This window comes from Contarinia nasturtii, unplaced genomic scaffold (assembly GCF_009176525.2).
Source record: "Contarinia nasturtii isolate CC-2019 unplaced genomic scaffold, AAFC_CNas_1.1 Cnas_scaffold_326, whole genome shotgun sequence".
NCBI lineage: Eukaryota > Metazoa > Arthropoda > Insecta > Diptera > Cecidomyiidae > Contarinia > Contarinia nasturtii.
Window position 1 is genome coordinate 112,349 of NW_022197681.1, and position 11,039 is coordinate 123,387.

The 11,039-nt window shown below is 33.4% G+C and overlaps 2 protein-coding genes across 5 annotated transcripts; both read right to left on the reverse strand.

Moving 5' to 3' along the window:
- Nucleotides 1-261: 261 nt before the first annotated feature.
- On the reverse strand, nucleotides 262-6,393 carry LOC116337882 (tudor domain-containing protein 7A-like). Of its 4 annotated transcripts, none has more exons than XM_031762819.1 (14): nucleotides 6,161-6,393; nucleotides 4,915-5,732; nucleotides 4,481-4,839; nucleotides 4,145-4,412; nucleotides 3,751-4,087; nucleotides 2,977-3,659; nucleotides 2,556-2,638; nucleotides 2,171-2,488; nucleotides 1,932-2,083; nucleotides 1,810-1,843; nucleotides 1,373-1,739; nucleotides 861-1,318; nucleotides 700-805; nucleotides 262-630 (listed from the first exon to the last, which is right to left on the reverse strand). In XM_031762819.1, the coding sequence occupies exons 2-11, from the start codon at nucleotides 5,722-5,724 to the stop codon at nucleotides 1,556-1,558; spliced, it is 3,228 nt and encodes a 1,075-aa protein (XP_031618679.1). In that variant the 5' UTR covers nucleotides 5,725-5,732; nucleotides 6,161-6,393; the 3' UTR covers nucleotides 262-630; nucleotides 700-805; nucleotides 861-1,318; nucleotides 1,373-1,555. The 4 variants fall into 4 exon arrangements, with proteins under 4 accessions (XP_031618679.1, XP_031618678.1, XP_031618680.1 ...); XM_031762818.1 differs by having other exon boundaries at nucleotides 1,373-1,733; nucleotides 1,804-1,843; XM_031762820.1 differs by lacking the exon at nucleotides 700-805 and having other exon boundaries at nucleotides 1,373-1,733; nucleotides 1,804-1,843.
- A 1,008-nt stretch (nucleotides 6,394-7,401) lies between these two features.
- Nucleotides 7,402-10,537, reverse strand: LOC116337893 (polyadenylate-binding protein; the record flags this gene model as incomplete). Its single annotated transcript, XM_031762839.1, has 5 exons — nucleotides 7,402-8,565; nucleotides 8,658-8,808; nucleotides 8,896-9,417; nucleotides 9,534-10,057; nucleotides 10,225-10,537. Coding segments are annotated over 5 exons (1,782 nt in total), but the record flags the coding sequence as incomplete, so codon positions are not given.
- Nucleotides 10,538-11,039: the final 502 nt, after the last annotated feature.

Below are 11,039 nucleotides of genomic sequence, written 5' to 3' on the forward strand. Positions count from 1 at the left end.
CTTGTTTATTTTGACAATAGTGTGGCCATTGTAATCTTCAATATTGAAGTTTGAATTTTTAAACATTAATTCGTAAACCGATGCCTATACACTTTAGTTTATTTGCTGCAAGATGAATCTAGTGTATCAGTTGTTTTTGTTGACCAATCTTTTCCGTCACACATTCCGTCCACACCCGATTTGTGCGAAGACTTTAAAGAACTAATCATTAAACAAATAAGACAAGAGCTCGAAGCTTACAATAAAGACATTTTTCATGAATAAAATGTTTACAAATTTATTTATTTATTTATATGTTTGATTTGTTGTTGATGATATTTTATAAAGTATATTTCATAAACAGATGATGCTTTTGAAGTATATTTTAAAGAACGCACGTTGTTCAGAAACGAACCCTAAATGTATACATGTTATTATAATAATCTTAAAAACGTTTAGCGTGTGGATTTTTAATGATATCAATGAGAAGAGTCGAAACGTCCAAAACGTAGATTTTGATTCGGTTCCCTGAATGGCTTTAATTTTAGTAGCAAACTGTTTCTGCACGGTTAGCTTCTGGAGGAATACATATAATATAAATAAAAATTTGTCTGTCGTCGTCGTTCCATACATTATTTTTTGGTTGAATGCCTATGTTGAAACGGAGAAACATTTTTTAGATAGAATGTTAAAATTGTTTTTGTTTGAAGGTTATATTACGGTTTTTCAATTTATTTTTTATAAAGTTCTTATATTTTGGGCTGGTGGCTGGAGACTTTTTATAACGGTTTGAAATTCTTGGGTTACAGATCGCTTGCCAACTCGTCTATAAAATACAATTTCTTACAACCAATAAAATTACTTTCAATTGGAAATTTTACCTGCATTCATTCGAGGTACACACAAATTCTATTGCCGTTGGTATCATCCGATTTTGATCTGATGCACATATGATTGGTGGCACATTATCTGTGCATACGTTGTACATAACCAATAAATTTTGCACGACTCCCTTCAAATTAGTCAGTTCGGTTTGCAAATTAGTCGTTTTGGTTTGCAACGTGCCAATGGTCCCATTTTTAGTGTTATTTTCGGTTTGCAAATTAGTTATTTCGGTTCGCAAATTAGCCGTTTCGGTTCGCAAATTAGCCGTTTCGGTTTGCAACGTGCCAATGGTCCCATTTTTAGTGTTATTTTCGGTTTGCAAATTAGTTATTTCGGTTCGCAGTTTTTTTATTTCATCCTCCAAATTTTCGATTCTTTCTTCTTTTTTGCGTTTATACTCTTTAATCCCTTCGATATATCCATCAAACTTTTTATTCTCATTCACGTTTGAGGCCTAGACAAAAAGAAATTGTCAAATATTGAATACTTTTTTTATTTTTATACGTACCATTTTTAGCTGAGAGAAGTTTATTCGTCGGCGTCAAGTATAACAATGGCTGATTTTAAAACATATCTGATATTAGTTCGCTCCTGTGTATTTTATAAACAGATGGCGCTTATGAAGTATATTTTAAAGAACGCACGTTGTTCGGGAACGAACCCTAAATGTATACATGTTATTATAATAATCTTAAAGACGATTAGCATGTTGATTTTTAATCAACTCTTCATTTATATTGATATCAACGAGAGGAGTCGAAACATCAATTAGCACCACTTCCAAAACGTAGTTTTGATTCGGTTCCTTGCGAATGGCTTTGATCTCAGTTGCAAATTGTTTCTGCACGGTTAGCTTCTGGAAAAATGCACTGTCAAATAATAATATAGTACAAATGAGAATTTCTTAAAAATATTTATATAATTTTTTCATAATATTACCTGTCATCGTTGTTCCATACATTATTTTTTGGTTGAATGCCTGTGTTGAAACGGGGAAACATTTATTAGAAAGAATGTAAGGTTTTTTTTAGCGGGAAAGTTCAAAAAGAACTGTTTGTTATGTTTACCGTGCATTTTTGCCGGAATTGCGAGCTGTGGAATTTTTCTAAACTCCGATCCAAGCGGTCGCAATGCATCTGTATTTAGAAAATTGATATCGCCAAAGTCACATTTGTAAACACACACCGTGTCAGCTGGTAAGATATTCTCGATCTTTACTCTGTAACATGGAATGAGTTTTTGAATAATTTTGATAAATTACGAAAAAATATTGTACAATTTTCACAGTGAATTAAAAAAAAAATACCTGTAAAAATAACCATCTTGAAGTTGACCAGCATAGTATTGATTCACTTGAACATCACTTATGTTTATCTTTTGATTGAAACTATCGCAAAAGCTCCGTAGTGATAACATCATGTCTTTAAATCCACTTTCCTCTCGACAAGGCCTTACGAAAAAATTAGATGGACTTGGTGCTGTCACAACAATCACATTGAAGTATTTATCGAGTGGTGGCTCCGGATATAAACGGAATTCTGCTTTTCCAATTACCAAACTTTCTTTTGGTGACATAAGTTGGATAACCGTTGTATTTTCACTTTCAAGCAGCAAATCAAGCGAACTGATCGTAGATTTTGACAAAATGTAAATTTAGTTCAATTCTATGTTAAATGTTAAGAACTCATTACCTTTCGATTTCTTGTTCCATTCGAATAGTGTCATTGATATTACATAGAATATTATTTTCTGGTAGGCGTTTGCAAATATTTACCTAGAGTAGATCAGAAAAAATGCTTATAATTGCGGAGTTTTGATAATATCCATAGAAAAATATATACAAGTAGTATAACAAAATAGTAGTAAAATTACAAACGATAAAAATGAATTTATGTATAATAGAGCAACGACCACATTAATTTGGAATAGATTGAACAACATTGCTTAAATTTGAAATTTTGTAGTTGTAAACGATTCTTTGAAAGAGAAAAAACGTCCACTATGATAATAATAATAATAATATAATATTATTTGGGTTCAATGAGCATTGTGTACAACATTGTTCAAACATAACAGCAATATTTTTTTTAAATTTATTTCATAAATATTTACCATTTGCACCATCGAACTGCAATTTGCAATTTGAGCAAGGACGGGTGCCCCAGAACACAAAAGTCCTCTTAATCGGGCCACAATCTTCGGATTATAATTGGTAACATCGTTTAGTCGTACATGGATTGCTTGATGTGGATATTTATTGAGAGCAGCGCTCAATAAATCCAAACGATAGATATTTTCGCATGGAACATTTTTGGTCATTCCGTAATCTACATACTTGCATAGCTCTGTTGTGCTATTGGTAGATTTGGTTGGTAAAATTGCTGCCCGATACCATTTTAAATTGCTGGTTTCTTGAACTAAATACAAATCATTTGCTGTGTAGTCATTATTTGTGGATTTTGTACGTGTAAACTGATTGCTAATTCCATTTTGAGTCAATCTATGTATAAGCTGCTTGATGTTATGAACGGTATTTCCTTTATCGCTAGATAATTGCACATAAATATCGCCTGAATCGCTAACATGCGACACAATAACCGGATTCCATTTAGAACGTTGCAATTGTGGTGTTTCAATTTTTTCGCAAATTTTTTCCAAAATCATTTTGTTCAACTGTACGTCCTCATCGGACGTCGTATCATAGAAAACTGCCTTAATTTTAGCATCCACGCTTGATTCGCATTGAGCCAAGTACTCGGCTTGTGTTGACTTTACTTCAGCGATTAGAGTTTTTCCTAAAACCATTGATTAAGAAAATTCGATATAGAAAGGAGTGAACAAACATGTTGATGCTTTTAAAACTATAAAGAATCACTTAGAACTAACCAGCTAAAAACTCATCCACTTCTTGCTTGGCGTGTCGATTCTCGGCAAAATCTTCCAAATTGAATAAGCTAAATCGAATTGCTTGCTCTGGTAATGAAAATAATTTGGCATCGCCTTCGTATATTTGATTTATAGCCCACCATTCTTCATCACCGTAATCAATAAGGAAACATAAAGCCATTTTCTGATTTTCATCGATTTTCTCAATACGAACACGATAACAATCTGGATTTGTAATGTAGCAATATTTACCAACTGTCAAGTTGTTGCATATTGTCTTTGAACCACCTGCTATTAATTCCGTTTCAATATCATCCAAAATTGAATCCAATTTGGCCTGGTAAGACAAAATAAAGTGATAATGCTAATATTTTTTGTATTTAAAATCTCTTACAGAGTATTCAGCACCAATAAGTCGCCCCCAAATGTCTACGGTTGACGAGACTGATGTAATGAAAACATTCCAATGCTTTTCATTGAATGGCAAGATCAATTCCTCCAGTTCATTTAACTTTTGTTCGGCTGAGTCGTTATCACTCTTTTGATTTGTAATATTGGGATACACCCGATCCATCAACGCATCTTTGGCAATTGAAAACATCTGGCGACTATTTTCAATAACATCCATCCATCCATCAGGAAGAATGGCATCGTATTTTTCCCTGGAAATTATTTTTTTATTTATTTCACTATCTATTTCTAACAAGCAAAAATATAGCAAAAAACTCACTGAAAAAGTTGTGGAATAAATTTCAAGAAAACACCATTTTCACTTATGCATTCAAAGATCTTGTTGGCAATTTCAGCACTTGAATCCATGCATATGGGGTATTTTTCACGATATTCCATCTCTTTGATATTTTCAAATGCGATACGGGATGCCTCTTCTTGAGCTTCTGCTTGTGTATTAAATTCGTTTGGGTAACTGGCGTAAATAGCCATTCCAACAGTTACTTTGCAGGTGAATTTTCGTGCTTTTGTTCTGCTGAATGTGTACGTCGGCTCTGCATATCCTTTTTGACGACAGTATGCAGTAACTGCATGAATAAATGGACGAATGTCAAAACTTTCCGATGCGACGTTTTTCATCTGTTGGGGGAGTACAAGCATACATTTTAGTAAGTAATAAGTTTTCTTCATCAACCCAAAAAAAACTGTTCTCACCTTTTGATCACTCTCACAACCATTTAAACTACTATATTGTGGTACTGTTGTCGCTTGAGATGGAACGGAATCTGGTACGTCAATTAAAATATTTTTTTGAATCTCCAAGCGTGATTGCACACTAGTTTTTGTTGATGATGGTAAATCAATTGATTTTTTTGATATTCGGTCAATCTGTGTTGCAGTATTGGATACCACGTTATTCTGATGATTACTTTGCTCTCGTATTTGGAACGAACGAGCTACTGACGGTGTTATATTGTTCGAATTACTTATGGTCTCTAAAGCATTAGCTGTGGAATTTTGAGATTCATCTCTTGGCACTTGTTTTATATTTGATTGCTTTAAAATAGGTCGATAAAATCCGCTATTGCTGTAAGTCGCCTGCAATAATTTGGCCGGATGAGTAAATGCTTTTTTTACTGATCTGTTTTGCATTTCTGTATAGGCTTGTGAATAGGCAGTAACGTTCCAGTGATTTTCAGTTGTTGAACGTAGTGCTCGTTGCGGTGGTATCATGATGCTTTTCTTTTTACCCTTACTGGGACTATTCGGTATCGATTGATTTGCGTATAAATCTTTGAACGGTTTTGAAATTACCATAGTGCCTTGTCTCGTTTCGATTAAAGCAAATTGATTTGTATCACGTAAAAAATCTTCCAACGTATTGTATCCAAGTGCATTTAATGGAATCGGTTTTCCTTCTATTTGTTTATAATCGTCGATAATTTCTTGGATGTGCAATCCATTTTTTGCTGATGTTAATAACGTCCGAATAACTTTTACAACTTCCAAAACTTTTGACTCCATTTTACTACCTAAGAGTTGATCAGAAGAAAAGAATGGAAAAAATGGAAATTAATCAATGGAAAATGAATCGAAGGAATGGATCAGGAATGGTAGAGTAATGGAATAGTATGCCATTTTACTACCACACGAATGATAATTCCAAAACAAAAATTCTAATTATTCTGGATTGAACTGTCAAACATCGACAAATTTTCAGCAAAGTCTGCTATTTGTTTAAGAAAAAAATTCATAATCTGTCACATAAACACCGAACAAAAATATCATACCATCAGATACTGATCAGAATAAATTTTGTGATTTTTTTTTAAGTAAATATTTGTATATATTGCGTCAAAATTGAAAACGTCAACTAAAATCCGACGACGATTGGTTTCATCGAAATCAGCTTGATGTTTATCAAACGTATGATATCGATAAAATAGGAATCACCACTTACACTGGAATGCAATTGCAATCAGCACATTGGTGAATGAAGAATGACATGAAAATTCCAAAGTTATTTTTCTCTTGATTGTCTTAATGTACAAACACTATAATATGTGGTATACGATATAATTCCAATCGGTATACTTTTGATTGAACTAACTTATTTTATAGATAATATTTCTTAAAACTTCTTTAAAAAATTAATAATATTGGATTCTATAAACTATGTACATGCAAAGCACGACGACAATGACAGCTGGACAACGCAGCAACTTCATTATGGTTGCCACAGTTTATGTTGGGTGGCACAAATTTGTACCATTTTTGATTTATGCGATCGAAATTTGTGCTATTTTTTAGTTTCGCTGGCAACCGCACAATGGCGCTACTATCAACGTTGCTTGTCATCGTCGCGCTTCGTGCACATGTATAGATAAAGTTACATTTTACTTGAAAATTGAAATAATATCGCAATTAAAACATTCCATATACATATACACGTTGGATTTTGTTGAGGTGGTTCACATTCACGCGACAATCTCATATCACGCGGACAATGAAACAATCTGAAATTTCACTTTGTACACTGCAAATAGAGAGAAGAAAATAACAACAACGTCATGCAACAAGACGTCTGTATACGTAATTGAATATTATCCATCTAACGAATGAAAATGTCGTGGCATAAAGCATACACGAGTGTATTAATGGGAATGTTTGAATTTCAACCCGGCATTTTATTATTATTATTTTTTATATAAAAATCATGTAAACACAATTTGTAGAAAATACTGGAATACAGCTGAATATACACGTTAAACATACCTGTAATGTAAGATTTCAAAACATTGAATCAAACTTCATGTGAATTGTGGTTCGTGTGTATTTATTTTTTGGAAAAAAAAAGAAAAAAGGTTACATTGAACAGAAATTTATCAAATTTAAAAATTTTACGTTACAAACAGTTGTAATAATTAACGAAAAAAATAAAAAAAAAGAGAAATGTGACTATTCTGGAAAATTGAAAATGTTGAAAAATGTTGTAACATGAAATGATCGAAAATTCATTGTCATTTGATTATTTCAACAAATTTTTCTACTCTTCTAGTCCCTTCGTGTTTCATGTTTTTTTTTACTTTTATCTTTTTCATTTTTTTTTTAACTTTTATTCTCTTTATGAACGGTATGGTGTTTTTTTGATATAACTATTTTCAGTCATTTGCAACTTTGAGATGGTTTCGAATTATTTAAAAAGGAATTCCTATTTGTTTTTTTTTGTTTCTTATTTAACTTTTCTAATTCGTGCAGTTTTTTATGCTGAATCAATGTTTCATCTCATTTTTTTGGACAATTTTGATGTTTTACAATTTTTTTTTCTCCAAAGGTCGATCTACAATCGATTTTGGATGGATTTTTTTATTTTTATTTTTCAATTAAACTTAAACTTTTATTCACTTTTTATTTTGCTGATGTTTTGTTTTATTCCTTTCTTGAGTGTTTTATTTTCTTATTGATTTTATAATCTTCCATTGTGTTTTCCTTTTATTGATAATGTTTACAAAATTAAATTGTAACAAACGAAAAATGATAAATAAATTGCATTTTTGTTGAGCTTTCATTTCAATCAGATAATTTTTAGATAAAATAATAATTTTATTGGTTGGTTTGAATTTTTGAAAAAAATAAAAGGATGTTTTACGATTTCATTGGATCGCATAAAGGATAAAGATTTTTTTTATCTTGATTAAAGTCGCCTGATGATGTTTTGATGGTATTCAATGCACCCATTTCGAAACATTGAATTCAAATTGTTCTATGATGTTGGACAGGGGTTGTCCATATATCAAAAACAATGTTGAATCAAAAAATTTTTTTCACAAATTATTGATGGTATTCGCAAAAACGTCTCTTTCCTTTTATCTCTAATTTTATGTAGAGTTGGACTTAGTGGACAGAGTAATTTTGTATTGTGTGTAAGAATTGATTTTGGTATCTTGTGTGTACTTTTGTTGTTATCATTATTAATTTTGTCAACGCAACGGAATGTATTTTATTGCGATTATAAATTGGTTCTACAGAGGAAAAAGAAACAATTTGTTGGTTGTCGTTCTGCTTCAAAATATGCTTGCGAACTGTGTAAAACTTATTCCATTTTTCCGCCAGATGTAACAGCTTGCTTGGCTTGATGAGCTTGAAGCACGGCAACAGCTTCATCGACTTTGTTCTTCAATGAATCGTTGTGCTCTAGCATATGCAACAATTCAGAATTGTCGATTTCAAGTAACATACCGGTGATTTTACCGGCCAGTTGTGGATACATCGATTCTATGATAGGGAACAAACGTTCACCTAGCATTTGTTTTTGTTCAGCTGGCTGAGCAGCAGCCAGCATTGATGCAGTCAATGGCTCTTGACCTATTTTTTTCAAATTAAATACAATAAATTTAATATTAATTTAAATTTTGAACTAAAAACATTGAGGCAACAGAAACAAAATTAAAACTAACCCTTGACATGGACAGCTTGTACAGGAGCTGCCTGTGGAACCATTGCTACATTTTGAGTTGGTGGATTACGCATGTTTGCTGTGTATTTATAGTTGGCGGCACGAGCTTGATTTGCCTGTGGAACACCTGGACCTGATGGCATTGGACGTCCCTTTAAAATAAAAGGTTAGACGATAAGATTTAATCGCATTAACAACTATCTGAAAGACATTGAAATCATAGTAAATGAATTGCTTACCTGAACTGCTTGCTGTTGTCCGGTAATTGGTCGTGCTGAATTACGGATTCCGGCAGCTTGTGCACTTTGGCCACCTTGGGCTTGTTGTCTAACACCGGCAGTTGGTGCTTGTCGATATTGTGCATTTGTGGCACCGGTGATATTTGGATATCCACCTGCAGCTGGATGCAATACTTTAACATCAGCATTTTGAGCGCCGGCTTGTTGACGAACTGGTTGCTGTGTTGCCCATCTTGGTTGACTTCGTAAATGTGTGACCTGTGGTCCGTAGAATCGTTGTGGTGGAGCTAATGTTGGCACGAAATAGCCGCCAGCACCACTTGGTTGGAAGATATGCCCAAGTTGTTGCATTCGTACATTGTTGATGCGATTCACGTACTGAGCAGCCAAGTGAGCCTTACGCTCTTCCTTGCGTTGAGCCAATGCAACGTACAGTGGTTTGGAACCACAAATTCTACCGTTCATTTCTGTAACAGCCTTAGTGGCTTCTTGGGGGTCTGAGAAACAGACGAAACCGAATCCCTAAATATTCAAAATAGATAAAAATTCGAAATTAACACGACACAAACAATGCTAAGAACAAAAATTATCACATTTGATTAATGAGAGAAGTAGAAGTAGAAATATTCGAAACTTACCTTCGAGCGTCCATCTTCCATCATAACTTTAGCTGATGTGATTGTACCGAATGGATCAAACTCGCGACGCAAACGTTCGTCATCAATTGTGTCGTCCAAGTTTTTAACATATAAATTGACACCGTGGTAGCGACTCAATCGTTCTGTTTTGATTTCTTCGAATTTGCGTTTCAATTCGAGTTGACGCTCAATTTTTTTTTGAGCACGGCCAACGTATAGAACTTTTCCGTCACCCAATTCTTTTCCATTTAATGCTTTGACTGCATTCTCGGCAGCTTCGGCGCTTTCGAACGCAACAAAACCAAATCCTCGTGATTTTCCATCGTCTTTAGACATGACTTTATGGCTTGTAATTTTGCCGAATTTTTCAAACATTTCACGCAAGGTCTCATCATTGAGCTCATCACCAAAGTTTTTCACATAAACATTTGTGTACAATTTGTTTTTCTCGCCCAAAGCTTTTTCGCGCTCTTTGCGTGGAATAAATCGGCCAACGAAGACCTTTTTCCCACTAAGCAACATTCCTAAGGGGAGAATCACAAAAGAAAAGAATTAATTTAAAATAATCGACAAATAATCGGGAAATAATCGCAAACATATAATGAAAAAATTGTTAAGCAATAACCACAACAACATTTATGTTCAGAAATTGCTTCAATTTGAGATTTGGTAGTTGTAATCGTCGACATACCATTGACCTTTTCAATCGAAGTATTTGCAGCCTCTTCGGTTTCGAAGTGAACGAATCCATAACCTTTCGACATTCCCTTTTCATCTTGAGCAACTTTACAGCTCAAAATGTTCCCGAATGCCGAGAATGTATCGTAAATGGCTTTATTATCGATGTTCTTATCCAAATTCTTTATGAAAACATTTCCAACACCAGATTTACGTAATGAAGGATCCCGTTGCGACCACATAATACGAATTGGTCGAGACTTGAGCACATCAAAGTTCATGGTATCTAAGGCACGTTCAGCTAAAGTATGCGTATTTTCATAAATTAATGAAAAAGGTTAAAGGAAAAAGATAAGATTTTCACAATTAAAGATGAATATTATTTTGAAGAAATTTATCAACGTATTCAATGCATTTTACATTTAAAAATTGGTTCTAAGCTTTTTGTGATGCCCCCATTTCATGCATATCTAATGTAACACATTTTTTAAAATCAAATGAGTTCAAAATGTGGAGAGTTTTTTTCTTCTAACATTTACCAGATTATATCAAAGATTTTGAAATAAAACACAGTTTGTTTTAAGTATATTGCACCTTTATGACTTTGCCAATTTAATTTCAAGAATTCTATTCAAATAAATAACAATACGATGGACGCTCCGATCAGATCACCGTTATTTAAATCAGTCGAACGTTTTTTCAAATAGCATTATAGTATTTGTTGTAATTTTGTCACATTTCTCATTCCACTCTCTACCTTACGACACTTTAATAAAAATGTTTTTGCTTAGTTTGAATGTACTCGCTGAGGATGACACATTGTCGAAA

Excerpts from the sequence above, each read along its gene's own strand:
- LOC116337882 (XM_031762819.1), bottom strand. The coding sequence starts at position 5,724 with ATGGAGTCAAAAGTTTTGGAAGTTGTAAAAGTTATTCGGACGTTATTA. Across the intron at positions 4,413-4,480 it reads TTTATTCCACAACTTTTTCA|GGAAAAATACGATGCCATTC; the intron begins GTGAGTTTTTTG and ends AATAATTTCCAG. Across the intron at positions 2,639-2,976 it reads GCAGTTCGATGGTGCAAATG|GTAAATATTTGCAAACGCCT; the intron begins GTAAATATTTAT and ends GATCTACTCTAG.